Genomic DNA, 19,236 nt, shown 5'->3' on the forward strand with positions numbered 1-19,236 from the left:
AGGTCAAATGGATAGAACAGTTCAAAAAGTTATTGAGGAGAAGAATGCTTTAAAAAGCAAAATTGGCCACATGGAAAAAGAGATAAGAAAACTCTCTGAGGAGAACAAATCCTTCAGACAAAGAATAGAATTCAGGGAGATTGATGAATTTAATAGAAATCAGGAATCAATATTTCAAAACCAAACAATGAAAAATTAGAAGAAAATGTGAAATATCTCATTGAAAAAACAACTGATATGGAAAACAGACTTAGGAAAGATAATTTAAAAATTATTGGAATACCTGAAAGTCATGATCCGGAAAAGAGCCTTGACATCATTTTCAAAGAATTACTACAGGAAAATTGCCCTGATATTCTAGAAGCAGAGGGCAAAATAGAAATGGAGAGAATCTAATGATCTCCCAGAGAAAGAGATCCCAACCCCTAGGAATATTATAGCCAAGTTCCAGAACTCCCAAGTCAAAGAGAAAATATTACAAGCAGCCAGAAGGACACAGTTCAAATATCGTGGAGCTGCAGTCAGGATCACACAGGACTTAGCAGCAGCTACATTGGAAGCTGTAGGGCTTGGAATACAATATACTGGAAGGCAAGAGAGCTTAGAATGCAGCCAAGAATGAACTACCCAGCAAGGCTGAATGTCCTCTTCCAGGGAAAAAGATGGACTTTCAATGAACCAGGGGAATTTCAAATGTTCCTTTTGGAATGGCCAGAGCTGAACAGAAGGTTTGATCTTCAGATACAGGACTCAAGTGAAGCATGGAGATTGGAAGAGAGGGGGGAAATATGAGGGACTTAATGAGGATGAACTGCATGTATTCCTGCATAGAAAAATGACACTGATAATACTCATATGAACCTTCTCAGTTAATAGAGCAGATAGAAGGAGCTTTTATAGTTGAAGCACAGGAGAAAGCTGAATCCGAAGATAAAATATGGTGTAAAAATGGAGTCAATAGAAAAAAAGGGAAATGGAATGGGAGAAAGAAAAAGGAGAGGGGGAATAGTCCAAGATATTTCACATAAGATTTTTTTTTTATTACAATGAACTATTGCAATGATATGGAAGGGGGGAGGCAAGGGGGAATGAGGGAACCTTTGCTCTCATCAGAGATGGCTAGGAGAGGAAACAGCAAATATACTCAATGGGGTATAGGCATCTGGAGTAAGAAGGAGGGGGGAGCAGGGGGAAGGGGTGGGGATGTGAATAAAGGAGGAGAGGATGGATCATGGGGGGAGAGTGGCCAGATATAACACATTTTCTTTCTTCTTGCAAGGGGCTGGGAATGGAAGGACTGCCCAGGACCACAGGGCCAGGTGGATTCTGGGCCTAAGGGGTGGTATGGGGGCTCAGGGCCTCTTGGCCCCAGGACCAGGGATCTGTCTACTGCGCCACTCAGCGACCCTACAGCAGAGTCAGAGTGAAAGGAGAGAGAAAATATAGTACATGGTAGTGGAGAAATAAGAATGGAGGGAGTTGCAATCAACGGTGGAAATGTATGGCAACGGTGGAAAAGTATGGAAATAACTTTTGTGATGGACTTATCATAAAGAATGAGATCCACCCATGACAGAGTTGTTGGTGTTGGAACAAAGACTCAAGTACATTTTTTGTTATGATTATTTGGGGGAGGGTGCAGGGCAAATGGGGCTGGGTGGCCTGCCTGGGGCCGCATAGCAGGGTGATCTTTGGGTGTCTGGGGCCGGATTTGGACCCAGGTGCTCCTGGCTCAAGGGCCAATGCTCTGTCTGTCACCCAGCCACCCCTACTATTATTACTATTTTATTTTATTTTGGGTCTTTTCTTTCTTTCTTTCTTTCTTTTTTCTTTTGGTTTTTGCAGGGCAGTGGGGATCAGGTGGCTTGCATGTCACATGGCTGGGTGATTGTTGGGTTTACGAGGCTGGATGTGGACTCGGGTGCTCGTGGCTCCAGGGCTGTTGCTTCGTCCATTGCGCCACCAGGCCATATCTACAATTATTACTATTATTATTTTTTTATTTTAATTTTTTTCCTCTCCCCTTTACTTTTTTTGCCCAAACAAGTCTATCTATATTCATGGGGGAGGAGGAGGGGTATTTTGTGTACTTGTAAAGAAGAATATTTTATTAATGTAAAAAAAATTTGTACAAAATGAGAATAAAAAAATAAATTAAAAAGTTGCTAAAAATAAAAAAAAGTTAAAAAAAAAGAAAAGATGATAGACTCTAGGGAGTACCAGCTATTTCATTTTTATTGCTAGTTAACTAACCTGATTTTTGTTGTTAGAAAGGGAAAGTACTTGAAAAACCAACCTTCTAATGTTACCCCAATATTTAACCAATTTATTAACCATAACTTTGAAGCCTATAGTTGGGAAAACCAATCCATTGTTTGTTTTTTTTAAGGGGCTCTGTAGCAAAAAGACAGTATAAGAGGAAATCTTTTTTTTTTTTTGTCTTGGGGGAAGGTAGGAAGAGAACGAAGGAGGTTTAGGCATTTTGAGTAACATTTTTTATTATAGGAAAATTAAAAAAAAAAACCTTTCTCAGCCCGTTCAAAACATTCCATGGAGCCAGAGGGGGTTCATTGCAGCTAATCTCCGTCATGCTTCCCCACTCCCCCTCCCTTCTTCCTTGATCATAACTTGTGATCTTGGAAGCATGAAAGAATTTAGGCCCTTCCCCCATCCTGAGCATCTCCTCCTACTTTCTAGCCAGCCAGGGTCCATGTCCAAAGAGTCTGTTGTACAAAACTTTGAGCTACTCCCAGGAGGTGTTGGTATTGTAGGGAATTGCTTTATTTAACAGTTATGAGTGACAGCAGTGGGCAGACTGGGATTCAAAAGTACACATCCCTTGCTAAGTTTGGCTTTTTTGACCATAATGAACTCCCTAGAAGGTCTTCAGGCAGACTTGTCATGCATAGCATGGCTATGTTTGGTAGGGAATTTTGCTATGCTGTGGAAGCTGCTTATGTGACACCAGTGCTACTCAGTGTGGGCCTGCCCAAGAGTCTGTACAGTGTGGTGTGGCTCATCAGTCCCATCCTGGGCTTCTTGCTGCAGCCAGTGGTGGGATCAGCCAGTGACCACTGTAAATCCAGATGGGGCAAACGGAGACCCTACATCTTGACGCTGGGCATCATGATGATGCTGGGTATGGCATTATTCCTCAATGGGGATACTGTTATTTCAGGTAAGTGAATTCCATGATCTATGTAGGAAAAAATTGTGAGATGGTCATAACTTGTTTTATGTGGCATTTAAATGGTTCTTGCATCAAAGCTGGTGTTTGGTGTGACAGATTCTAGAGTTTTAAAAGTTTTTGATGTTGCTTAATACATGAGGAAATTTCCATTTAGAAAATGATATGGATGAATCCTAAATAGAATTACTAATTGAGTTTTCCTTTGAGCCTGTTTTGTCATTACCTTTACTATCTAACTAGCTGAATCTAATATATATATATTTTCAACCAATCATTGCAAAGTTTAATTTAGAGAAGAGACAATGCTGGCAAAGTATCAGCATGTCAATCCAAAGGAGAATTTTTGCAAAGTCAAACTTCTGCAATCTACTTTGCTCCATTCATTAATACTTAGCTTGAGATTTACGGTATTAAATATTCCATACAATGTTAAAATTGGAAGGAAGTTTACAGGTCTAGTCCACCCTCCTCTTCTCACTTTACTTTTTTTTTTTTTGCAAGGCAATGGGGTTAAGTGGCTTGCCCAAGGCCACACAGCTAGGTAATTATTAAGTGTCTGAGACTGGATTTGAACTCAGGTACTCCTGACTCCAGGGCCGGTGCTCTATCCACTGTACCACCCAGCCTCCCCATCTCTTCTCACTTGAAAGGGGAGCAGAGGGAGATCCAAATAATATAGACTTGCCCAAGGCCACTCAATTCCGAGGTGGCAGAAACTGAGACTCAGTAATGGATAGAAAATTTCATAAAGAAGGAAAAATACAAATCTTTAAAACAGGGCATATTTCATGTGACTACTCTTCTGTTTGGCTGGATGACAGGGAAATGAGAGGCAGGATGCCCCAGTGGGTATTTTAAATGAAAGCAAGATCAGGGCAACCTTGGCTGAACCGTGTACAAAACATCCTTTCCCTAAAGCAACTAGTTGGAGAGACAATACTCTTGTTTCTTTTTCAGCTGTGGTTACTAAGCCAAGGAAAAAACTGACTATCTGGGTCATAACCATCACCATGCTGGGCGTAGTGCTCTTTGATTTTGCAGCCGACTTCATTGATGGCCCCATCAAAGCTTATTTGTTTGATGTTTGCTCCCATCAGGATAAAGAGAGGGGTCTCAATTACCATGCACTCTTCACAGGTATGGAATGAAAATACTTTCCTTTTTTTTTCTTTTGTTCTCCCATGAAGGGGAGGAGCTTTGTGGAAGAGAGAAATAAAGTGTGGTTGCAGTTTTCTTTCTTGGCTTTGCTAATCTTTTTGAATGAATAGATCAGTTGATCTGGTACTACTATCACGAGGGCCTTGTCTTTAGGTCCACTTTTCTGGAGAAGGTCAACTTGTGACCAGGGCTGTCAGATTTTCTGGAAGAAAATGTACACAAGGATATCAATAAACAATATTTTTAAGGAATGGAACAAAAACTTTATGCATTTTACTTGCATTTAGTTAATATACAGTAATATACAGAAGGGCATACAAAGGTTCCATACACTAAGAATACAGGTATATAATCTGCCTTTTTGAAACCTAGTGCTATTCTCACTTCTGGAAGGTGTATATTAGCCTTCCTCTCTTTCCTCCTTGGTTCTGGTCATGGAAAATAGAACTAAACTACATATATAAATATATGTATACTGGTCACCTCACTCATCTCAGTGATACTTCTTTTGTACTGAAGAGTAATCAGAGATGGAGAAGCAAAACCATTTTGTAAGGAGGATATGTTCAAGTTTGTCTTTGAATTCTAATAACCTGGGAAGATGTGAAAATACTGACAAGGATTTTAATATATATTGATTGTTTGCCAGTATTTTTACCAGCCTTTGCTGACTGGGGAAAATGTGCCAATGATAATAATGATCAAGAAGCATTTATTGAGAGATTTGATTTTGTGGGTATGGAGTTGGGGTAGTAAAAAGGAGCAAGTCTAGAGGGACTCAGACAGAATTAATAGTCTAATTGATGGCTCCAGGGACTGTGCTGGTTTATGACAAATCACACTATTTTGTTGTTCAGTCCTTTTCAGTTGTGTCCAACTCTTTGTGACCCATTTGAGGGTTTTTTTTTTTTTTTTTGGCAAAGATACTTGAGTGGTTTGCCATTTTCTTCTCCAACTCATGTTATAGGTTTAAGTGAATTGCTCGAGGTCACACAACTAGTATCTGTGATCATATTTGAACTCAGGAAGATGAATCTTCCTAGCTCCAAGCCAAGCACTCTATCAACTACTTCAGTGAGGAGATAAATAAATTCTAAAATTATTGGTGAAATTAGCTGCTCTGTGATTTCATTTGTATGAGTGGTCCCTTTATCAATACAGATTATCATATTTTAGTTGAACATTTTAAAATTAGCTCAAATATTTAATTCCCCAGTTGCTCATCTGGTAATCAAAGAGTCCTAATTAATTCAGAGCTTTGGTCTAGAGTCCTAGGGGTGGAGAGAAAGGAGGCTGGAAAGAGAGCTCTAGGTGAAAGAGACTGAGGCTCCAGGTCTTCTGCTTGATCTCATTGGAGTGGGTCACTTCTAACCCTGTATAAGTCCAAAATATTAATGTACAAAGCATTTTTTCTCACTAAACACCTTTCTGCCACCTCATACCAGATAGAAAACCACTTTGTTCAAAGTACTCAGAGTTCAGAAATGCCTGAGTTTGTGGTCAAACATGCCCAGACTTAATGCTTTTCTCTAATTTTTTTTTGTCCTTCATTTTCAAAGAAGACCATAACATTAGGGAGATGATGCCATGACAAGCACATAAACTAGATTTGAGTGAAGGGGGCTATGCTAGGTCACCAGCCTCACTGACTCCTCTGGAGCCATGTGAGTCAGTGGCCAGATATGAATCAAGATGACTGGAGATGGCCCTAGATGTGAGGCAGTCAGGGTAAGGGACTTGCCCAAGGTCACACAATTCCTAGGAGTCAAGTGTATGAGGCCTGGATTTGAATGCCCATCCTCCTGACTCCAAGGCCAGTGCTCTGTCTATTGGGTCACCTTGCTGTCCTAATATTTTTCTCTGAAAGGCTCTGGGCAGCCCTTCCTCAGTGAGGACACCATCTAGCACAATAGGATGCTTGTTTATTGAAGGACTGTTCTTCCTCTGATGTCAAGGAGTAAATTTAGCAAACTGCCTTGCTGGAACTTTCCCCATGCTGACTCATGATAGCTCTTATTTTGTGTCCAGAGAACAATTCCATTCCAAAGTGTCAAGGTAGACAGAATACATTATGGGAAAATGATCTGCTTAATAAATATATGCCACATATAACTGATATTCTACACAAATGATCTGCTTGGTTAACTATATTCAGTTGAATCTCAGCTCAGTTTTTCTTAACTATTCAATCCTCTGGGATGCCTTAATAGCAAATTAAGGCAAAAGAATGATAGAGAGAGAGAGAGAGAGAGAGAGAGAGAGAGAGAGAGAGAGAGATTGATTTACTATAAATATTATAATTATATGAGTTCAGTCCAAAGTCACTCTACCTTGCATACAATCCAAGGCTCTTACTTTATTGGTAGTATTTCAAGAGTGTTATTGTTGCATGTGAGAATGTGAATGGTTTTGTTCTGGACTTTAGGTTTTAATAGTCTCAATCACCTTCCCAGACTACCATATTGCTATATATTTTCTGAATAGCCAATGAATGTTAGAAGCAGAATAATTTTAGACTTGGAGAGAAAGGGGTCATGGAAAGCTTTTTTTTATTTCTATGTTTTGTTTTTACATGATTTTGAGTAGAGGCCACAGCTCTAGACCTATTTTGTTTTTGCATTTTTTTAAAGAAGAAAATCACTTAACCTTTCAGATATAAAATGGGGATGGTAAGGATTGACTATTGATGACACCTATCTCCCCATAATTGTTAAAAATCACATGGAATAATGTAATAAAAACTTAAAGCACTGTAAAAATAATTAGTAGTTGTAGCAGTGATGATGATGTTTGTCCTTTGTTCTCGAAGAAGACCATGACATCAAGGGAGGTGATGCCATGACAAGCAAATTAAATTGGATTTGAGTGAGGGGGAGCTGTGCTAAGTCACCAGCCTCACTTTCTCTTTCAGAGCCATCTGGGACCAGTGGCTAGATATGAATCAGGATGATGGGCCTGGATTGAAGGCAATCAGGATTAAGTAATTTATCCAAGGTCACACAGCCAGTAAGTGTCAGGTGTCTGAGACCAAATTTGAATTCCCATTCTGACTCCAAGGCCAGTGCTCTATCCACTGCCTGCTACCTAGTTAGTAGTAATAGATGTAGTAGTTATAGTAATTGTAGTAGTAGTCATCATGGAAGAAGGAAAAGGAGGAGGAGGAGGAGAATAAGAAAGAAGAAGAAGAAGAAGGAGGAGGAGGAGGAGGAGGAGGAGGAGGAGGAGGAGAATAAAGGAAGAAGAGAGAGAGAGAGAGAGAGAGAGAGAGAGAGAGTGTAATTGAATTTGAATTCTCTGGTGGACCAATTTGGTCCTAAAGATCTACAATTACTGAAAAGAAGAATTAATTACAAAAAGTTTTAGCACAATTTGATCCAAATGGCAAAAAATCCATACTATCTCCCAAAAGTCCTTTAATTTGTTAGCTAGATTCTGATCTGCTTTTTTGTCATGGCTGTTTTTTGTTTTGTTTTGTACTTTAGTGACAAAAAGTAAATGTAGTGTAGCAGAAGCTAAGGAAAGAAAGACTAAAGGCAGGAAGCCACTGATCATTTAAGGAGATTGGTTTCAGCACCTCAACTACATCAACAAAATGAACCTCCATGAAAGAATGAGCAGTAAAGGAATAACACCAAGAGAGGTTACCTGGGGAATCATGATCCCCAAGACGGGACTAGTTTTCCAAAGTAAGACAAGCAATCAGGGGATAAGTGGTAAAGAAGGATATAGGGATGTGAGAGGATATTTGAAGGAATCATGCTCCCCCAGAGTGGGCTGGTCTCCCAAATGAAGACAAGTCTATCATCCCAGATAAAACGTTATAATTAAATATGTTACTTAGCTGGAAGCCACCTTTATGCTTAAGAGAGGCTTATAAAAGATACCTTAAGAGGCTAATAGTGGCAAAGGTATAACATGTCAGAGACATGTGACAGCAGGGTCTGTATACCCCCAGGGAATGAGGCAAGATATGGAAGAAAGAGTATAATGAGAAAGCAATGGCTTGGGAATCAAGAAGACCTGAGATCACATTTCAACTCTGTTAAAAATTTATTGTGCTTTGACTTTAGGAAAATTATTTTTTAATTCTCTAAACCTTAGATTATATTTCTTTCCTATAAAAGCAGAGGATTTGAATGAATGATTTCTAAGATTCCTTTTAGCTCTAGATTCTATGATAATCTTCTCCTGGAACTGATTTGGGGCACCTTTGACATAAGGACCTTAACTTTTTGTCCCCAATTTACTTTCTAGTCTTATGCAATGCATTTGTCCATGCATAGTGCAGTCTGGCCAAACTGGTCTTCCTGCTGTTCTCAATACAAGGCACTCTGTCTCCATTCCTTTTCACTGACTCTTCTCCCCTTTGATTCTTTGCCTTCCTAATTTCTTTTTAGTCTTAACCCAAGCAGCATCTTCTGTAACAGATCTTTCCTCATCTCTTCAGCAGCTGGTGTTTTCTTTCTCGAATCTCTATCTGTCCATCTATCTGTCTATGCATACAATTATGCATATATGAGTATATGTCTTTATACATACATATACATAAATTTACATACACAATGTGGAATATTTATGTGCATTAAATATATATCATATATACATATTTATTTCATATATCTATAAATGTATATTTCGCTGGCTGGTCTGTAAGAATTTTGAAGGCAAAGATTACAATGTATCCTAAACACCAAGCACAATGATTGACCCATATTATACACAAATCAATTATATATACTTGCTAATTAATTGGTTTATTCATGACCTTTAAAGGTCCTTCAAGCTTTAAATTCATCTATAGATGACCCTATGACCATACTGATCATTCACAAAGATAAGGTTATCCATCATAGATGGAGTTACCTCAACACTTAAAGGGTCCAATTCTGTGGGTAATCTCTTCACAGATGCAGATTACACCCTGGTTGTTGTTCAGTTGTACCCCACTCTTCATGACCAGATTTGAGGTTTTCTTGGTCAAAACTTCTTTTTCCAACTCATTTTACAGATGAAGAACTGAGGCAAACAAGGTTAAATGATTTGCCCAGTTCCTGACTTCATGCCAGGCAGTCTATCCACTGCTTCACCAAGCTGCCCTGAAAACTATACCCTACTGTACCTTTATTCCATGAGTCTTTATAGCCAAGAAATTCTTCAACCTTTGGTTCACATAGTGAAGACGCTCCTAGAACTTACCTTAGTGGGTCCTTGAATTACAGACACCCGGCCCATGTTCTAAATTCTCCAGCTTAGTAAAACCTACCAGAATTTGAGCTCTGCTGGCAGAGGGTATGTTGAGTCTCTTCCACACAATGAGGCATCCAAGTAGGACTTTGGTGGAGGCACAGATGAATAACCTAATAAAAAATTAATAAATTTAATAAAAAATTAAACAATCATTAAACTCTAAACTATCATTATACCCTAGTCTTTGAGTCCATCTAACTTCAAATTTATTTTTTAAAAAAAGAGAAAAAGGGATTAGAAATCATGTTTCATTAACTTTAGACCTAGAAGAGACCTTAAAGTTAATTCCATCCCCTGAATTTTAAAGGTAAAGAATGCCCTCTCATTGACTGTCAGAATCTGAACCACTTTAACCTCCCTTCAAGGGAATACAATTCTAATCCTGAAAGTATTAGGTTAAAAATACATATTTAAACAGGAAATATTTATCCAGCAAAGTAATGTTCTGAGAAGGGACTAGTTTTTCAACCCCTATAGCAAGGAAATCATTATTTAACTCCAGATGAGGGCCACTTCTTATGACACATCCCCTAGAATGGTCCCCACAAAAGACTCCTAACACTAAAAGGGAAAGGCAGTAATCTGAGTGTCCTGAATGGCAGATACAAGCTCTTGATCTCCTCTTTATTTGTCTTTCTCCTTTCCCCCTTCCCTTGGGGGGAGGCTTGTGTGTGAATGTGGCTGCCATTTTATCCTTAGCCCTAGTGAAGCAAGTTCATTGCTATTGTAGCTTTTCTATAGCAGTTATAACATCTGTTTCTATATTCCAGAGGTTTTTTATGATTCTTCCAGCAAATTGGGTTGTCCTTCAAAAGCCTTTGCTTCTCTCCTTTATTTCTATTCCTTGTCCCATGACATTATGGAAGTGTAATCTCCTTCTCACAAGGAAATCCTTCCTTCTTCCCCTGAACCTTATAGTTGGATGTGAGAGAGAAACTGATTCTTAATCCTACCTGTTTAATTTTAATATGTATAAATTATCATGTCATCAGGATGATTTTATAATAGCTGATAACTGATATGCTTAACAGACTCTGGAATGCAGACCAGCAGGAAGTAAACACATACACATACTTGGCTAAAATCATTTCTACCATACACTCAAAGTATAAGCAGACAGACAGAAAAAAAGAGAACACAGAAACAGAGAGATATACAAAGAGAGACAACAGAGAGAGACAGAGAAAGAGAAATGGAGAGAGACAAATAAACAGAATTAGACATAAAGAGACAAAGAAAATGACAAAGAAGAAGAGACAGAAAATAGAGACAAAAAGAGACTCCAAAACACACACCCAGGTACAGAGACAGAGAGACATAAAGATAGAAGGACGTATATAGAGAGACAGACAGACAGAGTTAGAGTTCATAGGCAGGCATTCAGGCATCCAGGGAGAGTTACTGTTACAAAAAGTGTTGTATTCTTAGCAGCTATCACTCCCTACCCCAGTTCCATACTTTAGCACTTGGAATGGAAGTGTTCTGGCTCTCATTTTCTAGCGTTGTATACACCTCTGATGCTGGCTCAACCTTTAGACTTTCTTAACTTGGTAGCAAATAAAAGCCTGTCTTTTAGTTATGGCTTTTGCTAAGTATCCATGGATTTCTTTATCTCTTAACTATTGTCTGAGGCCAGGACACCCTGTTATTAATCCTGTTCAATAAACACTCATTGGGTGCCTTCTATAAGGAAGATCATATGGTAGGTATTGAGAACAGAGAGATTAAAAATTTTTTAAGAGTTTATGATCTGATATCTTCATTCTGCTATTGCTTCTGCCATAAAATTATCTTTGTGAACTTTGCTGTCATTTAACCTCTTGGTCTTAGTTTTCCATTCATTAAAATGAATGGATTGAACTAGATAAACTCTAAGGTCCATTCTAATTTGTACATTCTATATGATCATATTTTTGGATTAAAGTATAAAGTATTAAAAATGTAGTAAAATCTTTAAGAAATAAATAAGAACTTAAAAGAAGAGCCTTTGACCTGATGTCTAGAGATGAGCTGTTTTGACCAGATCAGACATGTACATGAAAAAAGAGACTCTATTGAAGCCTTAGGTATCTTAGTCTTTAATCTTTCAGAGTAAGTTGAATAATTCTTTATGCTTGTGGGTTCTTTCATTGTACAATCAACTTCTGTTTTAAGACTTGCAGAGAGTAATAATTTTTACTTTCCCTACTCTGGGGCAGCTCCAAGAGGATGTGGGTAGAGAGGAAACAAAGCAAAAAAGAAGAAGAAGAAGAAGAAGAAGAAGAAGAAGAAGAAGAAGAAGAAGAAGAAGAAGAAGAAGAAGAAGAAGAAGAAGAAAGAAACAAGAAAAGGCTTTCCAGTCTTGTTTCCTTTCTGAATGACCCAGGGCAATTTCTTTAAACCTCCATTCTTTTCTTACTCAAATGATGACAGTATTCCTATGTAGGATTCTGGGATTGGATGGTCTTCATTTTATAAATTAGAAAACTAGAAGCCTGGAGACACTTGCCTAAGGTCACACACTAAATTTGTAATAGAATGAAGATTAGATTGAAAACTTGTTTTTTTTTAAATTTTTTTTCTTTCATTAAAGATTTTATTTGTTTTACAATTTTTCCCCCATCTTACTCCCCCACCCCACCCCGGAATGCAATCTGTCAGTCTTTACTTTGTTTCCATGTTGTACATGGATCCAAATTGAGTGTGATGAGAGAGAAATTATATCCTTAAGGAAGAAACAAAAAGTATAAGAGATAACAAGAACAGACAATAAGGAAATCTGCTTCCCCCCCCCCAAAAAAAAAATTAAAGGGAATAGTCCTTGAACTTTGTTCAAACTCCAGGGCTCTTTATCTGGACACAGATGATATTCTCTGTTGCAGACAGCTCAAAATTGTCCCTGATTGTTGCAATAATGAAATGAGTGAGTCCATCAAGGTTGATCATCACTCCCATGTTGCTGTTAGGTGTACAGTGAAAAACTTGTTTTTCAATATAAATATTTAGTCCTTCGATTTCCCTGATATAAAGAACTCGGGGTGAGAAATCTTTCTCCACCAATGTAGATGGGTAACTGTTTGGAATTTAGAAAGACTTCTCCTGAGACACATAGAAAGTATGTTTTAGAGACAGGTCTTAAAAACAGGTCTTCCTGAATCTGAGGGCAGCCTTCTACTCACTATGCCACATTACCTCCTTGCAAACTTGAGAATAAGATAGAGGAGCCAATTATTATTTTTATAGGGGTCTCTGGACAGTTAGTAGAAATGCAAGAACTTGAACACTGATCCTCTGATTCCTAGTCTAAGTATTCTTTATTCTATAACACCTTGCTTTTCATGTTCCCAGGGCCATCATGAGCATTGAGGGGTTTTTTTTTTGCAACATGTTAAACATGCATGATAATAAGTGAATTCACCTCTTAATGAGCTGTGTGACTTCAATACAAAATGAAAACTTTTATCAGTCCTATTGACTGGAAGGAAACTAAGCCTAGGCAGCCACATACCACACTGGAACCAATCCTATTTAGGACAAAGAAACAGTCTTTTCTAAATCCTAAACAAAACCATCAAGGAAAGAAAATAGTATTTACAGTTCATCATCATTACTCATCAACATTGTTAGATATGAAAGAAATCATAATCCCTTTTCCATAGTGGGATCACTTGACTCCTAATAATGAAACTTAGCTTGGAGTGACTGAACATTACTGTGGGAAAGCACATTCCCCCAGTAGAGGGCACCCCAAATTCTGACAATGTCCAATCTTATATAGGTTTGGAAGACTTTTTTCCCCCTCCCTTTTGATAGGTCCTCATCATTGGGGGTACAATCTAATAGAAACATCCACCCCCAAGACACTCCTTAACATAACATTAACATAACATAGCATTATGCTAATGAGCCTCAATTGTCACAGGGGTGTGTGTGTGTGTGTGTGTGTGTGTGTGTGTGTGTGTGTGTGTGTGTGGATTACTATGCATGAACCTAATTAAGCTTGTGTATTTGTGAAAGGTCAAGGACCCTAGGTCAACTTGGACTAGTTCAAGCTGGTTTTGGCCTCCACTTGGCCAAGGAGTCAGGTTAGGGGATTTCTTCCAATTCACTGAATGGTCAGGGTCATTTCTTTTTTCACCTTTCCCTTTGTTTCACTTCCACATTCCTGCATGTAGACATGTGTCTTTCAGCCTAATCAATAGTCCAGAGACTTCTGCCTTTATAATGTACTGTTCTGACTGAAACCTGTGAAATATTAACAGCTTCCTCTCATATCCTGTAGAAACCAAACACTCAGTAATTTCTCACAATTATCATCTTCTCTTTCTCTTTCCTTCCTGCTCCTCCTCCTTCTTCATGTTCTTGTTCTTTTTCTAGTACTTGTTTTGGATCTTCTTGTTACTCCTTATTTTTTTCTTCTTTAGGCAAGTATTCAGATATCATTTATTTTATCCTTTAAAGATACAGCATAGGATTATTTGAATTTTGCAAAACATCAACTATAAATAATCTAAGGGGCATGAGATAGTGGCATGAGAGAATAGCTTTTCCTAGGAACTCTCTCCAAAATATTCCAAAAACCTTAAAATTATGCCTCTATCTAAATTTTTGACAGAACCCTCAGAAAGATCCAGTGAGACAATTCTTCAGCCCAAAGTAATCTGGAAGATCAGGGGAAGGCTCTGTTCCATGGGGCTGGAGGGGGGCAGCAGCACAGCTAGGATCATCACACTGAAACAAAGGAGCTCCAGCCTTCTTCAAACAGCCCACAGGCACCTGGGCCCCTGGGAGTTCAGGCTCCTATCAACAGAAGCAGTTCCCTGACCTGCCAATGCAGGGAACACCAAGAACAACTTGGAAGATCAGCTGGGGAACCTCTGCCAGAATGAGTGGGAGCCAGCATGGCCCTGAGTGCAGCTGTGGCTATCAGCACAGCCCAGATCCCAGGAAATGGAAGCAGGTCCACAGACCTGCCTAGCAGGGAGCTGCCTGGCAGCTTGTTCCAGAGCACTCTGCCCATGGATCCTGGTAGGGGGGAGACTCTCGAGATCTTTCCTCTGTCCCTGGGACAGGGCTCTTGTGCTTTGTCCATATTCAGATCCTGGTCACAGTCTGGAGTCCTATTGCCATAGAGCTGGGACCCTCCTCACAGCTCCAGGGCAGAGGGGTGTGCTTGTGGTTGTCCACAGACCAAAATACACATCAAGAGAGCAGTCAGAGTCTCTCATAAGACTTTAAAGGAACTGAGGTCCTTGTGGGGGTGTCCCAATAGTACTCAAAAGCTCAAGAAGTACCCCCAAACCAGGGTACAGTCTGGGGAAATGAATAAGTAGAAAAAAAAGTAACCTGATTGTAGACAATTACTTTGGTATCATGGAGGATCAAAACACACCCTTACGAGATGAGAAAGTCCAAGCTTCTATATGCAAAGACTCCAAGAAATTTAGGAGTTGGGCTCAGGCTATAACAGAGCTCAAAAAAAGATTTTGAAAATCAAGTAAGGGAGGTAGAAGAAAAATTGGGAAGAGAAATGAGAGAGATACAGGAAAAACAAGAAAACCAAGATACAAAAAATGCTGAAGAAAATAACATGTTAGGGGTGGTTAGGTAGCGTAGTGGATAAAGCACCAGTCCTGGAGTCAGGAGTACCTGGGTTCAAATCCGGTCTCAGACCCTTAATAATTACCTAGCTGTGTGGCCTTGGGCAAGCCACTTAACCCCATTTGCCTTGCAAAAAAAAAAACCCTAAAAAAATAAGAAAATAATACATTAGAAACCAGTTTAGGGTGGCTAGATGATGCAGCGGATAAAGCACCAGGCCTGGTATCAGGAGTACCTGAGTTCAAATCCAGCCTTAGACACTTAGTAATTGCCTAGGTGTGTGACCTTGGGCAAGCCACTTAACCCCATTTGCCTTGATAAAAACCTAAAAAAAAAACCTAGTTTAGATCAAGTGGAAAAAAGAAGTCCAAAAAGTTAATGAGGAGAAGAATATCTTAAAAAGCCTTAATGGCCAGATGGAAAAGGAGATCAGAAAGCTCTCTGAAGAAAACAATTCCTTCAAATGTAGAATGGAGCTAAAGGAAGTCAATGAATTTGTGAGGAATCAAGAAATTATAATACAATAACAGAAAAATGAAAAACTAGAGGAAAACATGAAATATCTCAATAAAAAAATAATTGATCTGGAAAACAGATCCAGAAGAGACAATTTTAAAAGTATTGGGCTACTTGAAAGTCATGATCAGAAAGAGAGCCTTAACTTCATTTTTAAAGAATTTCTAGAGGAAAATTGCCCTAGGATTCTGGAAGCAGAGGATAAAATAGAAATTGAGAGAATCCACTCATCTCCTCCTGAAAGAGATCCAAAAAATACCCCCAGGTATAGCCAAGTTCCAGAACTCCCAAATCAAAGAGAAAATGTTATAAGCAGCCAGAAGAAAACAATTCAAATATCATGGACCTACAGTCAGGATTACACAGGATTTAGCAGCATCCACATGAAGAGATCATAGGGCTTGGAATATGATATTCTGGGATGCAAAAGAGCTTGGAATGCGACTGAGAATCAACTACCCAGCAAAACTGAGCATCCTCTTCCAGGGGAAAAGATGTACCTTCAATGAAACAGGGAAATTTTAAATGTTCCTGTTGAAACAGCCAGAGCTGAATAGAAAGTTTGATCCTTAAGTACAGGGCTCAAGTAAAGAATAGAGAGAATGGATGAGAAGGGTAAATTATGAGGGATTTAATGGTGATGAATTACATGTATTCTTATATGGGAAGATGATGTAGATAATACCCATATAAACCTTCTAATTTATTAGAGCAGTTAGAAAGGAACTTTTATGCATGAGACACAGGAGAGAGCCTAATTTGAAGGTATAATATATTTTTTAAATGGAGTCAATGGGTGAAAAGGAAATGTACTGGGAGAAAGGGAAAGGAGAGGTAGAATAGACTAAGATATTTCATATGAGTCAAGAAATAGCTTTTGCAATCGTATGGAAGGGGGAGAAGGTGAGGGGAAATTAGGGAGCCTTCATTTTCATCAGATATGGCTCAGAGAGGAAACAACATACTTAATAAGGCATAGAAATCCAGAAGAAAAAGGAGAGAAAAGGGATGGGAGAAAAGAGATGGGGGAGGAGAGGGGAAGGGGGGATGTGGGTGATAGAGGAGAAGGTAGATCATGGGAGAGGACAGTCAGATATAACATGTTTTCTTTTTTACTATTTGCAAGGTGGTAGGATTGGGTGGTCTGTCCAGGACCATGGGTCTGAGTGGCTTGGGGTCTCTTGGTCCCAGGACTGGTGCTCTGTCTGCTATGCCACTTGACTGCTCCACAACTCACTTTTGAAGAGGGACAGAGTGAAAGGAGAGAGAGAAAATATAATGAATGGTAGTGGGGAGGAATGGATGGAGGGAATTAAAATCAGCAACAGCAACTGTAGAAAAATATGGAAGTAATTTCTCTGATGGACTTATGATAAAGAATGTGATCCATCCCAGAGATAGAACCAATGGTATTGGAACATAGGCTGAAGCACCTTTTTTTCCCCCTTCTTTCTTTCACTTTATTTCTTGTGAGATTTTTTCATGGGGGGGAGGGGAGATTATGTTTACTCTTACAAGACTGTTTTAGTAATGTGTGTAAATAAATAAAAATGTAAATTTTAAAAAAGAAATAAAATTTTAAAAATAATCTAAAACTAGAATAATACACAAAATTTTCTGATGCTCACATATCAAGAATATAAGCTGAAAAATTCGGTAAATTAATAGTTTCACAATAATAATGTCAGTTGTTTTTTTAAAACAAGTTTTAAATTTAATTCAGTTTAGCTGAACATGTGAAAAATAACTATATCTGAGCTAAAATTTTTTTCCTAGACAAAACCCTTTTATCTTTCAAAAGCATAGTGTATGATGCAGGATAGTAAAAACCCAAAATTCAAAACTTTCTATTCAACTAAGTAGCAACATTTATGCAAATATTTAAACTAAAAAATGACTTTTGAAAGAAAAAACCAAGAGAACCAATATGGAGATTACATGCATTTTATTCAATAGCACTATTTATTGAATTAGGCAGATGAGATGAGTCCCTATTTTGTCCAATTGAACTAAAGCATTTATTTAGCACCTACTGTTTGTCCAAAGCACTTTGCCCAGAATATGAAAACAAAAGTGAAGAGGACCTTTGCATTCTTCTGGGGATAAACATCATGTACACATTTAAGTAAATAGAAATGCATACAAAATTATTTTGACATGGGCAGGTAGAACACTAATAATTAAAGGGATCAGGAAAGTCCTCATGTAGGCAATTGTTCTTGAGTTGAGACTTTAATAAAGCTATTCCAAGGGGGGAGCAGGGGGAAAAGGGGAGACACAGAGATAGGATAGGAGAGAGACTGAGATAGAGAGACAGACACAGAGAAACAAGGACAAAAAGACAGACAGACACAGAGACAGGGACAAAGACAGAGAGACAGCATTATAAGTATGGCAGAAAGCATGAAATGGAATATCATACACTGGGGCAAAAGCAGGTAGACCAATTAGGCTAGAATATAGAGTGCTTGATGGGGGAGAATTGTATAATTAGCTCAGAAATACAGATTTAATCCATATTGTGAAACTCTTTAAATGTCAAGCAGTGGAGGTTATAATTTAACTAGTGAGAGAGCAATCAGAGTCTCTTGTGCAAGAACAAGTCCATTGCTTTATGAATTTAATTTGACAGTTTGTACAGAGTGGATTTTAAGGCAGAGATTAGATGAAAGTTTAAAGGCATATTTTAAGGCAGAGATTAGATGAAAGTTTAAAGGCATATGTTATCCCTGACAAATATATGTATATATATATATATATATATATATAGATATAGATATAGATATATATATAGATATATATATATATATATATATATATATATATATATATATATATATATATAATATAAAATACGTAAATTCATTTGCTTTGTTTGATCGGCCTTGGCTTTATTTATTTTTTTGCAAGGCGAACAGGGTTAAGTGGCTTGCCCAAGGCCACACAGCTATGTAATTATTAAGCGTCTGAAACCGGATTTGAACCCAGGTACTCCTGACTCCAAGGCCTGTGCTTTATCCACTACGCTACCTAGCCACCCAAACTTTTTTTTTTTTAGGTTTTTGCAAGGCAGATGGGGTTAAGTGGCTTGCCCAAGGCCACTCAGCTAGGTAATTATTAAGTGTCTGAGACCAGATTTGAACCCAGGTACTCCTGACTCCAAGGCCTGTGCTTTATCCACTACACCACCTAGCCGCCCCTTGGCCTTGGCTTTATTGAATAAATTTTTGTATAAAATCTTGCTGTTTTGCATGTGAGATGAAATGAAGAAATTTTTTATTTCATCTCTCTCCTGGAAAGCTTAGAGTGTAAGCCTAAATTTGTCCTTCAATGAAGAATGGGGCTCTTCTGAAGGAAAGAGGGATCAGTATCCTTTGTTTCTATTTTTTTTCTTGTGGTGGTGGTGATAGGGTTGTTAAAAGTATTATAGAATAATAGCACCTATTTCACAGGATAGTTAATAAGGATTAAATTAGAAAATACATGCAAAAGGTTTTGAGAATATTGTTATGTAAATTACAATGATTAATATTATTTGACTCTGA

General features: G+C 38.3%; 1 protein-coding gene across 1 annotated transcript in view; it reads left to right on the forward strand.

Annotated features, from left to right (window-relative positions):
• Window positions 1–2,721: 2,721 nt before the first annotated feature.
• The window catches only part of SLC45A2 (solute carrier family 45 member 2), a 61,978-nt gene continuing 45,463 nt past the window's right edge, over window positions 2,722–19,236 (forward strand). Inside the window, exons 1-2 of the mRNA XM_074201682.1 lie at window positions 2,722–3,178; window positions 4,148–4,327. Coding sequence (XP_074057783.1) covers window positions 2,794–3,178; window positions 4,148–4,327 — 565 coding nt within the window. The 5' untranslated portion in view covers window positions 2,722–2,793. The remainder of the gene's footprint in view (window positions 3,179–4,147; window positions 4,328–19,236) is intronic.

This window comes from Macrotis lagotis, chromosome X (genome assembly GCF_037893015.1).
Source record: "Macrotis lagotis isolate mMagLag1 chromosome X, bilby.v1.9.chrom.fasta, whole genome shotgun sequence".
Taxonomy (NCBI): Eukaryota; Metazoa; Chordata; class Mammalia; order Peramelemorphia; family Peramelidae; genus Macrotis; species Macrotis lagotis.